The sequence below is a fragment of the Lacerta agilis genome, chromosome 15, assembly GCF_009819535.1.
Source record: "Lacerta agilis isolate rLacAgi1 chromosome 15, rLacAgi1.pri, whole genome shotgun sequence".
Classification (NCBI taxonomy): Eukaryota; Metazoa; Chordata; class Lepidosauria; order Squamata; family Lacertidae; genus Lacerta; species Lacerta agilis.
The window spans coordinates 22,935,322-22,954,064 of record NC_046326.1 but is presented as its reverse complement, the minus strand read 5'-3'; the positions used below and the strand labels follow the sequence as shown (position 1 = coordinate 22,954,064).

At 46.1% G+C, this 18,743-nt stretch overlaps 1 protein-coding gene across 1 annotated transcript in view; it reads left to right on the top strand.

Moving 5' to 3' along the window:
• Positions 1–18,743, top strand: part of LOC117060330 — a 43,120-nt gene that overhangs the window by 5,067 nt on the left and 19,310 nt on the right. Inside the window, exons 5-24 of the mRNA XM_033172545.1 lie at positions 93–313; positions 1,191–1,337; positions 2,725–2,889; positions 5,842–5,993; positions 7,456–7,624; positions 7,894–8,002; positions 8,466–8,611; positions 9,135–9,260; positions 9,552–9,731; positions 10,592–10,816; positions 11,221–11,347; positions 11,943–12,142; positions 12,485–12,697; positions 12,875–13,020; positions 13,122–13,249; positions 14,873–15,005; positions 15,427–15,559; positions 16,081–16,236; positions 16,766–16,892; positions 18,024–18,235. Coding sequence (XP_033028436.1) covers positions 93–313; positions 1,191–1,337; positions 2,725–2,889; positions 5,842–5,993; positions 7,456–7,624; positions 7,894–8,002; positions 8,466–8,611; positions 9,135–9,260; positions 9,552–9,731; positions 10,592–10,816; positions 11,221–11,347; positions 11,943–12,142; positions 12,485–12,697; positions 12,875–13,020; positions 13,122–13,249; positions 14,873–15,005; positions 15,427–15,559; positions 16,081–16,236; positions 16,766–16,892; positions 18,024–18,235 — 3,215 coding nt within the window. The remainder of the gene's footprint in view (positions 1–92; positions 314–1,190; positions 1,338–2,724; positions 2,890–5,841; positions 5,994–7,455; positions 7,625–7,893; positions 8,003–8,465; positions 8,612–9,134; positions 9,261–9,551; positions 9,732–10,591; positions 10,817–11,220; positions 11,348–11,942; positions 12,143–12,484; positions 12,698–12,874; positions 13,021–13,121; positions 13,250–14,872; positions 15,006–15,426; positions 15,560–16,080; positions 16,237–16,765; positions 16,893–18,023; positions 18,236–18,743) is intronic.

The window sequence follows — 18,743 nt, the reverse complement described above, 5'->3', positions numbered from 1 at the left end:
GAATGGGGCTGATGAAAGTGGGAATCCAACAGCAGCTGGAGAACACCGTGTTGGCTACTCCTGCCTTAGATACTCCTATGTAATATTTGTAGGTGTGTTTGCCTTGAGGGAAATGCTGCTCCCTGCCCCAGCGATGGGATTCATGGGTACAGATGCCCTAGAGGATTCCGTTGCCCTGAGGGTGCCATTCTGGAAGTTCCTTGTGAGCCTGGCATGTTTAGCCCCATGGTCGGGGCCAGCTTCTGTCTCCCTTGCCCAGCGGGTACAGCTTGCCGTTATGCTGCTACTGTGGAGCCACTCAGCTGCCCCAGAGGTGAGACACTGAGAGATTGCATTTAACTCCACTGATTGGAGGCACACTATTTGCCGGAGGTAAAAAGCACTCCTTACCTTCTTTCCTTGACTGTCAGTGTTATCCACTATGATGCACAATTCCTTTCCTGAGTTACCATGATAATTCTCCATCCCACACTCCTTCAAAATCCTTTGAATCAAATCCTTGTGTGCTGCAGTTCTCCAAATGCCACACATTCCAGGGACCTAGCATGTATACAAGTTCCTTGCTTCTCTCAGTCTGCAGTCTTGATCCACACAGACATAGCTGAACGACAACAGCTGCCACAGAGGGGACAAAGACATGCTTCCTTCCAGAAGGGCTTCCAGCCTAAGGCTACCAGATTTTTTTCAATAAATCCGAGGACACTTTTCAACTTCAGTAGGAATGATAGGATTTTGTCAGGGAACTGATTTGTAAATCCGGGATGTCTGGTAACCTTACTCCAGCCATTAGCAACAAATAGTCTGTACTTGGCCAACTATTTTACATAACAAAGCCAGAAACTCACACCTTTGACAAGTACCAATACCTTCCACCCCCCCCTTCATGTTTTTAGGGTTTGGTTGTTGTTTTGTTGGGGGGAGTTGCCTTCTCCCTGCACCTCACTCTCTCTGTTTTGTTTGTTTGGGGATGGATCTATCTTCTTACCTTTCCAAATGTGCTCTCCAGCCCCACCCCTGCAAATGGGGACTCTTGTCTAAATCAGCCCTTCAGTTCACCAGACCCCTGATCTTACAAACTCAGAATTACTGAGCTGAAGGAACCTAGGAATTGCCCAACTCAACCACCAGTCCCTTTACACTATAAATATAATGTGTACACACAGCCCCCTAATGCTTTCTTGCTTTGGCAGGTTACTACTGCCCAGCCCAGACAGCCATTCCTTTGCCATGTCCTGCTGGGACCCTGAACACCCTGGAGGGGGCGCTCTCCTCCAATGCCTGCAAACCATGCCCAGTTGGGAGGTACTGCAGTGGAAATGCTAACTGGGAACCTGATGGTAAGAGGTAGGGTTAGTTATTGCTCTGAGGTGAGTCACAAGTCCTAGTAATCTTCAGCCACGGGGTGTCTAGTAGCATAGATGGCTTTATGAGAGAATCAAACACATTCCTGGAGGAGTTACCTATGAATGGTTGGTAGTCATGGAAGTTATTTGGAATCTGCTTCCCAATGTCTCGTTTTTAAATTATTGTCAAGTGACTTGTATTGAGCTCCTGCCAACCTATCAGTTCGAAAGCACGTCAAAGTGCAAGTAGATAAATAGGTACCACTCCGGCGGGAAGGTAAACGGTGTTTCCATGCACTGCTCTGGTTCTGGCTTAGTCATGCTGGCCACATGACCCAGAAGCTGTGTGCGGACAAAGGCGGCTCCCTCGGCCAGTAAAGTGAGATGAGTGCAGCAACCCCAGAGTCATCTGCGACTGGACTTAATGGTCAGGGGTCCCTTTCTTTACCTTAACCTTTATGATGCTTTGAGTCATCTTGTGCAAAGCAATGAATAAATGTAATAAATGGTGAAGATGTACAAAGACACGATGCCACTGATAGCAGTTAATGGATGCTGTGCACATTGCCCAAGGCCTGTTGGAGATTATGCATAATGACCAGGGAATCTGCAAAATTCTATCTGTATAGGCACATGTTTCAAGGTCTGTTGGAGCATATGTATATTGACCAGGTAATGTGCACAATTCCCTCTTTGTGGAAGGGTTATGTGCACATTCTCCATGAGACCTGGTGAATATGCACAGTTCTCAGTTGATATGCACATTAACCTTTCTACTTGCATGCCCCTTAACAGAGAGAGAGAGAGAGAGAGAGAGAGAGAGAGAGAGAGAGAGAGAACTCTTGACATTAAGGGAAAGGTTTCTCCCAGATATGCAAGGAATGTTTTGAACTGAGGAGTTTTCCATTCTGTGCCACTCACCTTTATGTTGAAGTGGTATAGGCTAGACACAGTGAAATCTTGCAAGTACTTCAAAATGATTCAGAGGCTGCCTTGTTGCAGAAAATAAGAGTTATGGAATGAAGTAGTAGCACACATCTCTGATTTATTAAGAGATTTCTCTTCGCCTCTGTCAGATTAGTAGTTCATTCATACACCTGCCTGAAAGCAAGATGAACGTTGTAGCCCCATAGTTGCCTTTGAATGGACTTAACCATCCGGGGGTTATTTACCTTTACCTTACCTTCATTCATACTAGAGGAATTAGAAGTATTGGCTTTCCCCCTGCCCCAGAAAGGTGTGGACCCTTCATACATATGTGAACAACACAGGAGCAAGGTGTCTGTTCCAAGCTAACCTTTATAGGGGCACCTTAACACTGTTTGCATATCGTCATATGATGTGTCCACAGCCCCTGAGAGTTCTGTTTTCCAATTGGCAGGTCTGTGCTCCTCTGGGTATTACTGTTCAGGGGGAGCCTCTGATGCTGTCCCACAGAGCACACCTGAATTTCCTCTTAATGGGCCCTGCCCACGGGGGCACTATTGTCCAGAAGGCACTCGGTTCCCTGTTCCCTGTCCAGTGGGCACTCTGAATAATGTTACAGGTGAGTACAGCATGGGTACTCCATGTTCAAATTTCAGCTGCTACCTCACCTAACTTTCTCTGAACGCAAGGAGCCCATTTGTTAACCTACCATGTAAGAAATGTGCCAAATCCTTGTTCTTCTTCACTGGAGGGGAAACATGAAGGGGAAGGGTCATAGCTCAGTGGCAGAGCACCTGTTCTTCATGCAGAAAGGTCTCTGGCTCAATCCCAAGCATCTGCAGGTGTGTGTGTGGGGGGGGATGTCACCTGTCAGAAACCCTAGAGAGCTGCTGCCAGACAGTGCAGACAATACTGAGCAAGGTTTGCAAGGTTACATACAGACACAAGCATATTTTAGGGTGGAACTAAATGTTATTTCAGCAAATGCAAGGTCCCAATGCCACATTTTTCAAGATACCCAGAGGGGTTCTGAAGCAGTGGATCAGTGGAAGGGAGGTGTGCTGAACTGTTTTTGTCAATGCTTACACTCATACTAAAACTCTTCCCCTGCCTAGCCCACCCATTTCCATTTTGAAATCAGGTGAGATAGGAAAAAATTAAAAGCTGTTGGAGAGACATTTGTGTGGGAGAGCTAGCAGGTAGAAGAAAGGTTAGTCTCTCATTCCACTCCTTGATTTCCCTCTTCGGGTGACCCCACAGCATCCACACCAGCTTTATGAGGGGTGCATGCCCTCTAACCTCTTCCAGTTGCCATAACCAGTGCTTTTTTCTAGGGGTACTCTAATTTTCTACTCATATTGAATTACTGCCCCTCAGTGAGGCCAAACTTAGTTTCACAAAATGTTTAGGGGTATGCATACCCCTGCATACCCCCCCCCCCCCACGAAAAAAGCACTGGCCATAACCACATCATACATATAAAGCCCTCTTATACCCATTTAACAGTTACCGCTTCCCTCAAAGAATCCTGGGAAGTATAGTTTAAGGGCACTGGACATTGTAGCCCTGTGAGCAACCTCCTTATAACTCCCATCCCCCTGAGTGAACTACAGTTCCCAGAATTCTTTGGGGACAGCCATGACTAATCGAGTGGTATCAGAGCGTTAAAATTGTATGGTGTGGTTGGGACCAGCTATTCAGTTTGAACACATGAAGGGGCAAACAGGAACAAAATGAGGAGATCCTTGATGGTGCTGTGGACGCCAAACACATTCCCTGGACAGTGTCTTCATTTATTGTATTCTGAAAGAGGCTGCCTTATTCACAAATATAATTTCTAATACAGGGATGGAAATCCTAGTCAATTAGGGTTCCATAATTTTACACATAAATAGGGCAACCCCCCTCAGACTAAAGGTGGTTGTACATTGCCTGACACATGCAGCATCCTTTGGAGGGGTGTGGCTTACTGTTCATGTTCCCACTTGCCCCTTTACAAATTCAAACTGAACACCTATGCAGGGCTCACCTTTCCCTCCTGAAGGCCATTTCCATCCTTAGTCACAAAAGACAGCAACCTATTTCCAATGCACTGAGCAAGTGCAAGCACTGTAACCCAGTGTTTAAGCTGAAAAGCAAAGTTTGGCAGATGAATCAACTAAAGACACTAAAGGCTTAGCTCAAGGTAGGCAAACTGTGGGGCCTCCACATGCTCCTGTCCCTACAACTCCCCTCATCTCTGGGGGATAGCTCAGTCAGAGCATGAGACTCTGAATCTCAGAGTCATGGATTTGAGCCCCGTGTTGGGTAAAGATTCCCTGGAGAGCTGCTGCCAGACAATACTGAGCAAGGTTTGCAAAGTCCAAGTCCCATGTCAGGTAAACATTCCTGCATTGCAGGGGGTTGGACTAGATGACCATCACGGTCCCTTCCAATTTTACAATTCTATTATCCCACGAACATTTCGAGGGTCACAGATTGCCTTGCCTGATTAGCCAATGAGAACTATTTTGAATTGGCGTGGGCATATTTTAATCAGTGAAGCTGCCTCTTGGGAAATCTTCTTGTTCAGTTTGGGTTTTGATACATTACTTTAACAGAAGCAAAATCAAATAAATTAAATAAAATTGCATTTTCTTCTACCACATGTAAGCTTTTGTTTATCAAATAGTTGATAGCCTTATCATCTGATATCTCAGAAGTTGTCTCTTTATTGAGCTGATGATGATATGCAAATGCGTTTAAAATTAATTGGCTAGCTAATTCAGTCAATCAGTTAATACATGTGTCATTCATCAGCTAAAACTTTTTTCCATCAGAGATAGCAGAAAGCCCACTAACTTTCTAGCCAGGTAACATGAGCCAAACTGACAGCTCCACTTTCATCCTTTCAAAGCTAAAATCTTTAAAGTAACTTGTATTTTTGGCTTGAACCTCTTGGTTTGATAGAGAAAATCAAACTCTCAAATCACGGGCAAAGCAGACCTGGAAGATCTTCACACAGTACTTTTGTATTTTAAAGTTTTAGGCTATGTACACATTACCACTTATTGAGGCTCCAATGCATTCCTACAACCATCTCACAGGATGGTCGTGCTCTGCAGTTGTTGTTGGCCTCTATCTGTCTTGGGAGAGAATAGAAGAGCACACCTTCAGGGATAATTCTCTGTTGGAGAATTACAGCACCAGCTGTGGCTGTAAGAGTTTGGATTTGGATTTGATATCCCGCTTTTCACTACCCGAAGGAGTCTCAAAGCGGCTAACCTTCTCCTTTCCCTTCCTCCCCCACAACAAACACTCTGTGAGGTGAGTGGGGCTGAGAGACTTCAGAGAAGTGTGACTAGCCCAAGGCCACCCAGCAGCTGCATGTGGAGGAGTGTAGACACGAACCCGGTTCCCCAGATTACGAGTCTGCTGCTCTTAACCACTATACCAAACTGGCTCTCTAGGCTGTGGAGAGTGATATAAGGCTGTAGAGAGTGATATAAGGCAGCGACTCGGTGTAAGGCAGCTTCCTATGTTCCTCATCCTCCAGATCAAACTGATCTCTGCCAGCTTTTGTGTCCCGCAGGAGGTTCCTCTCCAGACTGCTGCGTCCCATGCTATCCAGGATTCTTCTGTGCCGGAGTGGGTTTAAGTTCACCTACTGGACAGTGTGCTGCTGGTTTCTACTGCCCGGCAAACTTCAGCTCCTTCAGCCCAACAGCATTTCTCTGCCCTGAGGTATGGAACATGTGCTCTGTTGTAATGGGGTTTGCTATCACAATTTTTGGGAACCAGATTATCTTTGGGTTGCTTTATAGGAGGAAGCCCTTAGTCTCTCCAGGTGTTGTGCTGGAATGAAATCCCACCAGGCAGTATGTCTAATGGTCAGGGATGATGAGGGATGGAGTCGAGCAACAGCTCGAAGGCCACCAGTTCCCACCCCAGCCTTAATACAACCCTTGGGCAGCGCATTGGATTTGACAAAGGAGGTTTGGTAGCTTGGGATATTCTCCATGGAAGCCAATGTGAAGATTGTTGATTCTTGATACAGGACCAATCTGGAATGTTCTGAATAGAAAAAATCAGAAAACTGAGTCATGGGATGTTTCTCCCCTACTCAGCCACAGATGCTGTAATTAGATTTGTGTGGGTTTGTTGTTTTTTGTTTGTTTTTTTAAAGCTTTGGCAAGCCTGTTGTCCTCTGGATGGTTTTGGATTCCAAATCCCAGCATCCTCCAGAATGGCCAGTGGGGAGGGACAGTGGGAGTTGTAGTATATCAACATCTGGAGGGCCACAGGTCCCCCACACCTGATGAAAATAAACAATAGAAACTAGTGTTGGGTGAAACTGGGAGAGATGCCCAGAGGCATGTAGTGGGACAGGATAGCTGAGCATTCTGGGGGTTGCCATTCCGTTGGGGGGGGTCTGATTTGGTGGTCTGTTGCAAAGGTTTAAACCAGAAGTAGCCAACATGGTGCCCTCCAGATGTTCTGGATTAGATCTTGGATATTCCCTGAATATGCCATGCCGGCTGCGGCCTTTCCCTGTGCTCGACCTGGGGCTGTGGCACCATTGTAGAACATCTTACTTATATGCAGAAAATCCCAGGTTCAACCATTGGTGTCTCCAGATGGGGTTGAGAGAGACTCTGGCCTGAAACCCTGGAGGGCTGCTGCCAGCCAGTGTAAACAATACTGCATAAGATGGCCAATTGTCTGATTGAGCTTACTGTGTTCTTACAATGTTTATTGGATTCATTTATTATGTTGATTACAATGTTTATCCAACAATTATTGGATATGACTGAGGGAAATTCTTGTCTGAAATCCCAGAGAGCTGCTGCCAGACAGTGCTGGCAATGCTGAGGTAAATTGACTTGATTCGGTATTGATCAGCCTCCTATGGTCTTATATCTTAAGAAAAGGGTCATAGTTCAGTGGCAGAGCATCTGCTTTGCATGAGGTTAGTCCCTGGTTCAACCCTAGGCATCTCCAGGTAGGGCTGGGAATGTCCTCTGCCCGAAACCCTGGAGTGCTGCTGCCAATCCGTGTAGGCATTATGGAGCTAGATGGACCAATGGTCTGGCTTAGTAGAAGATAGCTTGTGTGTTTGTTTGTTTGTTTGTTTGTTTGTGGGCAGTTAGTTAATTATTTTGTCTCAATTTTTTCTGCTCTCTCTCTCTCTCTCTCTGGTCTCCAGGGGCACTTCTGCCAATCTGGGGCTGCCTATCCATCCCCTTGCCTCATCGGTGAATACCAACCAAACCGGGGCTCAGAAGGCTGCCTCCCATGCCAAGCAGGCTTCTACTGCCATGAGGCTGCCACAGGGAAGCCCAGACGCTGTCCGCCACATTCATATTGCCCTGAAGGTACAAACAGCAGCACACTAACCAAAGGGCCACAAGCTTTAACTGACCCATCACCTAAAGTTTCATTCACAAACTCTGAATGCCAGTTGCTAGGAATCTCAATTGGGGAGAGTGCTGTTGTGTTCAGGTCCTTCTTACGGGCTTCCCATAGGCATCTGGCCATCCACTGTAAGAACAGGATGCTGGACTTTGATGTAATCCGGCAGGGCTCTTCTTAAGTTGTTGCATACTTCACTGATCTGTGTTTTTTATATGTCCCCTTTCCTTAGGTACTTTGTTTCCTTATCCATGTCCCGATGGCACTTTTACTCCCATGGATATGTCTGGCCTTCAGGAGGAGAGAGGATGTTTTCCCTGTCCTCTGGGTCACTTCTGCAGGTAGTGAGTGAATCCTTTCCACTGCCTCAGCAAATTCCAGTGTGCCGTATTGTGCTGCTTTGCTTCTTTCCTCTTTCTTTTTGTTTAGCTTCATTTCATTCTACTTAATGCATTTGCTTTTATCCTGCCTTTCTTTGCACCCACAAAACAGTCCATCAAAACAGCTATAAAGCCAGGGATGTAAATAAGTTCAGGCATCAGAAACACAATCAGTGAAGGCAAGTGCTAGTAGGAACTGAGTGGGAAGAGCAAACAGTCTCTCAGTGTAGACTTTTGTGGGCATATTTACTGAGACCTTTCGTGGGTGTTGTGGAAGGAGCCAGAGGGCATGTTGGCAACCCTGGGTTTATACTGTAAACTGCTCTGTGAATTCATTTTTAAAAGTGGCACTGAAAAGGTGTAGTTTTAATGAATAATGCCTCTTTGCCATCTAAATAAATTCCTACCACTTTCTCTGCACTAGGAGAGGACGAGTGGAAGGGAGATGTGCTGCCGGATTCTTTTGCCAAGAAGGGAGCCCAGATGCCACCCCACAGGGCCATAACTTTACCTGGAGCCCCCTGGCAGACTGCATCTGGGGTCAGGTGTGTGCAGGACCCTGCCCAGCAGGTAACTAAGCAGTCTGCCAAGAAGCAAGCACACATGATTGAAAATTCAGTCCAACCAGAACACAATGAGAAATGGGGATTTAAAAATCACCAGCTCCTGAAAGTTTTGATGCTGGTGTTTATGGATCCAGTCCTAAGCATGTTTACTCAGAAGTAAGCACCACTGGACTCATTTGGGCTTACTCCCTTCTAAGTGTGCAGTAGGATTTCAGGCTAAATGTAATTTCATCTTATTTTGCCTTGCACAAAAATAATGTGTTATTGGCATCTAGGAATTTAAAATATAGGTCCATCCCTGTTTTTTTGGTGTGTGTGTGTGTGTCTGAATATTCAGGAAAATTCACAAAAAAGTGTTGATGAAACTTCTTGAAGCCTATATATATGGAACTAATGTGGAAATGTGAAGAACCAAACTCAAGAGTGGGGAAAGGAGGAACTGGGAGGAACTGAAATTGATGGATCTCTCAGTCCTAATCTTTACCACAAGCCATTAAACTGTGGAGTGTTTCCTACTTATCACCCAGGATTCTATTGCCCAGAAGGCTCAGAGGCACCCATTCCTTGTCCAGATGACACTATTGGCTCTGCCCCAGGTGCAAGACAAAGAGAAAACTGCCTGCCCTGCCCACCAGGCCGCTGGTGTAAAGCAGGTCAGAATTTATTCCTGGAATCCCTTTCCCAAAACACCTTTGTGAGGCATCCCCCCCTCCCTCCCTCCCTCTCTCCTTTCAGATCTCATGCACACCCAACCAAGGACAACAAACTTTCCTGCCTTTGTGTGTCATTGGATTCCAACTCACATCATTGGCTGTGCTGGCTGAGTCTATTGTGAGTTGTACTCTGATAACATCTGTAGCCTGCAGGTCCCCCACCCCTGCCCTAAGTACTGCAAGTCTATCCCTTTGAACACCTTCACACCTTCTCTCTCCCTCTCTCTTCAGGGGATCCAGTAGCCTACCCATGTCCTTTTGGGTACGACTGCCACGGAATGAATCACACCACCCCTGGTGGACCCCGGGCCCTCCCACAGTGCCCAAGGCAGGCTTTCCGAATAGAAATGGGGACTGAGAACCCTATTGATTGCCAGCCCTGCTCATCAGACCATCTGTGCGCGGCCACAGGTAAGCTGCCAACTTCAGGCCCAGCTCTAAACTCAGTCTGCAAAATTCCTGTTCAGCTCAAGAATGATGGAGCAGATTCCCCATCCAGGAGGTGGTTGAAATTTCAAGTTAAATGACATGAAAGCAGAAGTGTTAACAGTAGGAACCTGCAGGAACTTTGTTGTTGTTGTTGTTGTTGTTGTTTTGTGTTGTTGTTGTTTTATTTAGAACATTTGTACTCTGCTCCTCAGTCAAAAAAGTTCCCAGAGTGACTTACATGCAATCTGTTAAAACATGAGATAGCTCAGTCAGTAGAGCATGAGACTTATTTTCAGGGTTGTGGGTTCAATCCCTGTGTTGGCCAAAAGTTTCCTGCATTGCAGGGGGTTGGACTAGATGGCCCTTGTGGGCTCTTCTAACTCTATGATTCCATTACAGTACCTGCCCGCAGGCTTACAATCTTAAAAATAAAATAAACAACGCATAACACACAAGGGGAAAAAGACAGGGAGGGTAGAGGAGGAAATCAAACTCAAGAGCCAATTCTGAAATGATTGTTCTTATAACGACCAACTGGCACAGTTCAGGTTCAATCCCTGCCACCTCTATTTAGAAAGAATCAGCTAATTTGGTGATTCTGTAGGAATTCTGCGCTGGAGAGCTCCTGCCAGTCTGAGTAGACTGTGCTAAGTAGATAAATAGTCTGCCTTGGTATAAGGAAGTTTCCTATGTTTTCCCTGTGGTTTTTGAGAACTGGGCCTCAAGAACTGTTAAGCTTGCCCCACAAGCAAACTAGGTTATTTTGATCAGGGGTGTTATAGTGAGGTTCTCTCTTTGGCCCCCTTCTACCTTAAATTGTTTTCCTGTCTTTCATCCAACAGGAGCCACTGCTTTTAGAGACTATCCCTGTGCTCCTGGCCATTGGTGCCCAGGAAAAAGAGAGGCTTTCCTTTGCCCACCTGGCACCTTTAGGACCCAGCCTGGTGCTACATCTTTGGAGGACTGTAACACCTGCCCTTCTGGGTTTTACTGCCCAGACCCAGCTAAGTCGGGGGTACCAAACATCCAGGGCATACCTTGCGAACCAGGCTACGAATGCCCACCAGGTGAGATGTGATCATGCATCAACTCTTAAGCATCATGGCGCTTACAATATGGGTTTCAGTAACTAGTTGGGCATTCTCCCCTTGATACTTTCTGGGTGTTTTGTACTTGCGAGGAGCCAGAATGTGTAGGCTGAAGCAATACTCTTGTGTACATGACACACATTTAAAGTACATAGCTTCCTCCAAATAATTCTGGGATCTGACGTTTGTTGAGGGTTGCTGGGAATTGTCGTTCTGTGAGGGGCAAACTCAACCCCTCCTTCCATGGGAACTCTGGGGAGTTGTAGTTCTGCGAGGGAACTGGCCATGGTTCTTTGGTAAAAGCTGCGGCTGCTTAAAGCCAATGGATACTTCTTTAAATGCATAGCGCAAGTGGGACATCTATTGCTTTTCCTTTCCTATAGGTTCACCTAGTCCTCAGATATGCCGGCCTGGCTCTTACTGCGGACCTCGCACGGGGGTTCCTCCCCTGTGTCCAGTTGGGTATTACTGTCCGGAAGGGTCATCCACATACAACATTCCGGGGCAGCTGTGAGTATATTTCACAGGAGGCAAAGACTCCACACCTCTGGAAAATTCATGCTTTAAAACCAAACATATCATTGTGGAGTTTCTAACCCCCTACCCACCCAAAACTTTATGCATTTCATGAATACTGTAAAGCTGCTTCAGAGTTGCAAAATCCCACACATGTAATTTGGGTGTCCTGTTCAGCATAGCCTTCCAAAAAAGCTTTATTTAACAGAAGGATTTTTTATTTTTTAAAACTAATAGAAAGAGGCTTGCTCCGCACCCCTGCTGACATTTTTATTCAAATGCGAGCCACCCTTTCCATGCATGTGTGCCTCTGTTCTCCTCTGAAAATAGCAGGGAAGAACTATATGCCAGTATACCACTTTACTCCTGTGATTTTCTGGGTTAAGGGGTCTGCAAATAGATTTTTTTTTCTGGAATCAGATAACACAGAAATGAGTACTAAGCACGGACTATCTTCCATTACCTTGAATGAGCGAGTGAAAGGATAAACCCATTGGGGGATACTCTCCCTCTGCTGCAGAAATGTGAACTATTCACAGGAAGTCCTATTTGTTCTCTGATCGTCCTCAGCCCTGCTTCTATTTCTCAGGTGTGTCTATCCCCACTACTGCCCTCTTGGCAGTGCGCATCCACTCCTGTGCCAATCCGGTTACACAGCCCTGAACACGACAGGCCTGAGAGACTCCTTTGAGAAGAGCTGCAGGGCATGCGCGGCCGGAACCTATGGTGGCAACCTGGAGACCATTCCACCTTGCCAGCCCTGCCCACCAGGATTCAGCTGCCCTGAAGGTGATTGTTCCACACAACACCACAGAGAGCAGGGAGATAGTTGTGGTTGAGAAATTGGTTTCAAGGTTTGCAGGGGGAGGACACAAGAAGAAACCATCCTTTGAGCATCTCTTTAAGAAATGCCACATTTAAAATCTGAGCCAGGAGCCAAAGAACATTGGGTTGCATCAGAGTAGACCTGCTGAAATGAATGAACCTCAATTAGTCACCTCCATTAACTTCAACGAGTCTGCTCTGAGTAGGACAAGCATTGGAGACAACCCATCATTTTTATACCACTGGTTTGTCTAGGCTGGTGCTGTGTACAGAGTGAGAAATTCCCATTCTTCCTCTTCCCCCCAGGTACTGCAAGTTACCTCCAGCATCCTTGCCCCCAGGGGTATTATTGCCCAGACCTGACCTCTTCCCCCGAGCCCTGTCCTCCTGGTACTTACGGCAACAGCACCCTAGCAAAGCGGCTGGAGGAATGCCACCCCTGCCCTGCTGGCTCTTTCAATCACCTCCCAGCTCAAACCGGGTGTTTTCCTTGTGGCAGTTCATCAACATCCAATCCAGGTAAACCCACCTGTTCCCTGGCTCAGTTCCCTTCATTAGCATCATTTGGAGCTGCTTGCACAAGGGCTTCATTTCTGCAGTGTGCAAACATTTGCAGATAAGGAGTGAGTGCATGCGCTGCCATGCTTTTTAGATGAGTAGTCAACCCCCCTCTGAACCTCAGCTTGCCTCCTCAAGGTGCTACCAGCTGTACCTGCCATGGTCTGAATCGGGCTTTCCAGGAGTCTGATGGCTCTTGCATTTGCCAGGTGGGATACCTTTACTTTGACGAGAGAGGGAAGAAAACACCTGACAGCAACAGCGACCAGGACTGCCAGCCCCAGGTGATGCACCATGGCTGTTGATGCATGTGTGATGCTCCATAGCAGCATCTTTTATGAACATTATACCACTCTGACTTGCCCCTTTTCTTCCTCTTCTGCAGGTAGAGGAGCGCTGCGCTCCTTGGGAGGTCCGCTTAGCATCCACCCGCAAGTGTGTGTCCCCTGAGCACTATAACTGCTCTCTGGTCTGTGGTCCAGCAAGTGGTGAGCTCCACGCTGAACTTGGCATGTAAGCACCATCTTTTCGGGAAAGCATTACTGGGTACCAGAGAGACAAGTTCTTCTCCTTAGCAATCGGGAATGTAAATCTCGGCCAACTCATGCATTTTTACCATTGCTCGGGTTTTTCAAATGGGATTAAGTATGATGTGACAAATGTCAACACTCTGGCCTCATCCCCCTTGCCAGCAGCCTCTGCATAGAAGGCAAAACAGAAATAAAAAATGGGAGTCACTTCACACATTGTTTCATTTCCACATTTAGGTTATACATTTACAAATAACTTCCCCCAAAAAGTACATCTGGAAGCAGGTGCATTTAGACAGATTAATTGTTTTGATTTTTTTTCAAATTAAATTTATATCCCTCCCTCCCTCCCTCCCTCCCTCCCTCCCTTCCTTCCTTCCTTCCTTCCTTCCTTCCAAAGGAGCTGAGGGAGGAAGATGTGCCCATTAGAGAGCCAGAACTGGCTGCAGATCCCCACACCGTGGCAGAACCTATGTTTTCTGCCCTAATATGTAAGGAATGGACTTCTTCTCAGTCTCATAAGCTTCATGCCCAAATTCCATGTTTGTTTGCTTGCACATGTTATCAGATCATTCTTGCAGCCTTACCATGTCAACATCCACCACTGGTACCCCCTCCAGTGTCTGGTCCAAGAGGACAGGGCTGCTCCTGTTTGCGTTCCTTTCATCAGGCTTGGTGGCACTTGGAATTCTCATAAGAAGAGGCTTGATGGAGTTCCCCTACTCCCTCACTGATGTCACTGGTAATTCTGGCTATCCACACTTTCCCTGGAAGCCCTCTTGGCCCAGACCCTGAACGAATTTCTCTAATCCCCTTTTAAAGCCATCCATGTAAGTGGCCATAACTACACCTTGTAGTAGCAAATCCCATAGCTTCGCTATGCAGTATGTGGATAAGTTCTCTGAATCTCCCACCATTCAGCCTCATTGGATGACCCCATTAGCTACTAGTGGAGGAGAATTTCTCTTTGCTCAACAGCATTAATGATTTTTATATACCTCTATAATTATCTTTCCCCCCCCCCTAAACTAAAAAGCCCAAACATCATATCCTTTCCTCATAGTGGAGTTGTTCCAGTCTCTGGATTGTTTTGGAGGCCAGTGTGAGGACATGCCTCATTTCTGGATTTTTAAGTTGCCTTTAAACTGTTTTTGTTATTGTGTTTTAATTGTAATTTGCCCTGGGACCTTGGGATGAAAGGTGGGTTATTGTTGTCACTGTTGTCAATCAGAGTCCCACCATGACCCAGGTCAGGGGAAGCCAATGGACAGAGCTTGAGAACCCTTTGTTACAGGAATGGGGAACCTGTGGTCATCCAGGTGTTGTTGAGACTCCAACTCCCAACAGTGCCAGCCAGCATGGTCAATGGCCAACCATCAATGGTCAACTCCAATAACACTTCAAGGGTCCCTAACTCTGCCTTGCTGCCTACATAATTCTTCACCAGTGGCCCCTGCATCTCACAACACAGAGATCTGCATATTTCTTAGTTCTGGCACCAGCAAACACAGCTGACTCCCAGCTTATATGAAAGTAAGCCTTTCAAGCTTATTTCCCTGGAATGCAGATTCAGACAGAAGCAGCATTGTTTCTCTCTGCTTCCCAGGTGCCACTGTGAGCAGTACATCTCCGCTGAAGAGCTGTGTGATCGGCTATGCCTCTTGAGAGCTCCACAGGTTTCCCTGAGATTTGGTCCAGAGAGGGAGCTGCTTCTAAGTGTTGATGGGACTCAAGAAAGAGTGAGTGGAGAATGCCAGGGCTGAAGGAGAATGGTTCTCTCTGCATGCAGATGGATGTTTAAGGTCACATTCACACCACACACTTAAACCAGTATCATACCACTTTGAGCTGTCATGGCTTCCCCCAAAGAATTCTGGAAGCTCTGGAGATTGTTAAAGCTGCTGAGAGTTGTTAGGAGACCCCTATTTCCCCTCACAGAGCTACAATTCCTTCTGAAGAGGGATTCGTTGTTAAACAACTCTGGGAACCGTTTAAAGCAGTATGATGCTGGTTTAAATACATGCTGTGAATGTCACCTAAGTCTTGGAGTTTCTCTAGGACTACTCTGCTGGGGACCATATAAGGAAGTCAGAGAAGTCCAACGAATAACTTATGTTAAATAGCAGACTGTAAGACAAACAATGCTGTATTGCTTTGCAGGAGCTACCAAATACCTTGGGACCCGATGAACATGTGCAGAAAAGCCAGCAGGTGCATTTGGCTCTCTTTGGACCCAGTGGAGTTTTTGGCTTATTGCTTTTCAGCCCAGACATGCTGGACACTTTCCTGGCCGGTAAGGTGTTTGGTTTGCCGCAGTTTAGTGACAGGAGTGCATTGAATTATGCATCTGGAGTCTAGGTCTTCCATAAGCACTATGACTGTAATGCCTGATAATAATAAGTGTGAGATGGACCCTTTGCAGACAACCCACAGACTGTGCAACTCCCCTCCCCCCCCTACTAAAATCACTTTGGATCTATGATCCAGCTGGTTTACACTTGTTCCTCATCACAACAGTGTTTTATGGTTACTTGCATGTGTGAATGGTCAATCCCAGATCAAACATCACTGAGAGAACCTTCATATATTTTGAAAAGGGATACATTGCAATGGACCCCCAATGGCCTGTGAGTCAGAAAACAAGGGAATATAGGAGTGTGTTACTGGACATTGGTGGTTTCTTCACCCACAACTTGGGTGGGTTCCCATCTCTGTAAGAACTTGTGGTCCAGTCCTTCCACCTACCCACAGAATAAGCATCTTTCCTTAACTCTTGACTAGCTCCTCCCCTTTCCATCAACTTTTCCAATCCAGGAGATTCAGAGCTGCCTCCTCCGCGGCAGAGACGTCGGCGGGAGGGAGAGGCTGCGCAATCCCAACATGCTCCACTCTTACCAACAATTCCAAACCCTGTTGCATGTCTGGCTGTTGGGGATGCCATCCTTTTCCAGCTCAGCATCAATCCCTATGGTGAGTATATGCAATTGCTTCCTGTGATGTAGTGTGAGATCCAATGCAGCATAAGTGGGTATCTGCTCACAGAACTGGGCTGCTGCTTCTCTTCACTCCACCTCCTCACCCACAAATCTGTCCCAGATAAGGCTGGGGGGAGCGGGGCTGGGGGAGGAAGAAGGTGCAAGAGCACTCTCCCCTTCTGGGGCTTTCAGCAACTGGTATTCAGAAGCATTGCTGCCTCGAATACTGAAGGTAGAAAATAGGCATCCATAGCTGTGCCCTCTATGAATTTGTCAGCTGTGATCTTGGGAAGGAAAAGCAGTTTTGGCTTTGCAATTGTTACTCTTCACATTTCGTTTCTGCTAGAAAGAGGGGACCCTAATTGATCCTGAGCTCAGTTCTCTTAGGAAGGTTGCACATCTGATCAAAATGCAGATCCACAGAGGGCTTGCCATTCAGGAGATAATTTATGCATCCTTAGCCTGGCTTTGAATCCACTCATGAGTGCTTGGATGGTGTTGACTCTGTGCCCATTCCTTACCAGACCGCCTCACTAGTCACTACCCTGTCTATCAAAAGCAGCACCTCTACAACAGCAACCCCCACTGGGATTTTGGTGAATTCAGAAGGCTGGACCACCTCATTCGAGAAACTCATCTCAACATCTCCAGGTATCTTCTGATGCTACCAAAGGAATGCCTTCACTTCTACCAATATCCTCAGAGGAGGCCCTGTTCATAGCCCATTTCTTTTCTGAAGTTAGACCAATGAAGAAGAGAAGCAGAGCCTTCTCCTTGTAGAATTCTCTCCCCAGAGGTGTCTCACAAGCTAGCCAAGTCTTTGATCTTTAAGGGAGGAGAGAACTATTTTTTTAAAGGACAGATATGCATATGAATATTAGCTGTTATTTCTTACTTTTTTGTGAATATATATATATATATATATATATATATATATATATATATATATGTCATTTGTGGCCTTCCATTTTGAGGGGAGTCAGGGAGAGTCATTCACTGATTGGATTGTTAATTTAATTGGCTGTGTTAATTGTGTTTAAATCTGTGTTTAAATCTATAGGCTAAAGAAATATTGTTGGCATTCCTTAAGCTAGCTTACAGCTCTTCTCCACTGGTTGGTAGGTAGGTAGACAGATAGGTGTATGTACATGCTCACAAATACATGTGGGGTAGCATTCAGTCCCACAGTCCACACCAGCAGTCTGAAGCTGTACAGTCCAGTAACAGTTTTACCATGTTTGTAGAAATCAGGGCTTAATTTTGTTGACATCTCTAATTTACCCATGTAAAATACTGTATGGATGACATATACTTCATACGTCTTCATCTCTCCAATATGCCTCTCCTCTTTGGAGCTGGCTCACAAGTAATCTCTGATTTAACATCTCTCTTGCCTCCATTAACTTTACAGAATCTTTTCTGGTGCACTTGCCAACTCTCAGAGAGCCAATAAGAGCTCCACTCAAGGAAGTGATAAGAGGCATGAAATGCCTTTTGCAAAGAAGAAAGCTTGAGGAACAATGTTTTCCATCTTCTTCCTAGGGGAGCTCTATCATTTTGGAGAATAATTTAGCAATAATCAAAGAAATAATTTGTTGCAGTCAGTAGACCAGAATCTCCATGGCTTCAGCAACCTTGAGATCATGCTGTGAAAAACACCAAAATTGCTTGAAGGTGTTTCCTCCGCCTTGATACCTTTAGTTTTGTGGTAATATTAAATATTGATGGAATGCAGTAGAGCAAAAGGGCTTATTTAAGACAGCACACCTCTCCCCTCCTCAGATTCTCCCATGTGTTCCTTGAGCCTGGGACGTATGTCTTCCGGGATAATGTCATTGAAGATCGGATGCTGATTGTGGTGGTGAATGAGGAGACTATGAGCTGCAACCCCCTTGCAGCTCCCTTCCAGCCTTCATCTCCATTCCAGCTGGCTCGGCAGGGGGTCCTGAAGCGCCAGGTGTTGAATGTTGCCCCAGACTGGGCAGCTATTGCAGGTACCATGACAATGACTCTGTAGTTTGTAAGTCTTTGGGGGGGGGGACTACAGTGCCCAGAATTCTTTGGGGAAAGTCGTGTGTTTTAAATGTGTGTCAGATGTTCTTTCAGTCTATGGTGTGGATCTTGCAAAGTGCTGTGTATGTGCTCCTTAAACTTTTGTGGACTTTGCCCTTTTCAGTCAAAGCAACACAACTAGGCTGCAATTAACCAGTTGTTCATCTCATATTGGCACCCCTCTGCTGGCCTCTCTGCTCACCTTTATAATATCAGCTGCCCCTCTGGCATATTTTTCCAGAGGTAAGGAGAGTTGACTTCTTGCAACATGCATCATGGGAAAGCAGACGCCCTGTGGGAAGGTGACTTGAGGTGACTGATTCATATTAATTATCTGTAGCAGTTACCAGTAATCTGCTTATATGTCTTATACAAGCAGAGGAACAAGACAGAGTCTCTAGACTTCTGGTCTCCCATCTTCTCCTGCAGCAACTCTCCTCCTATGTAAAC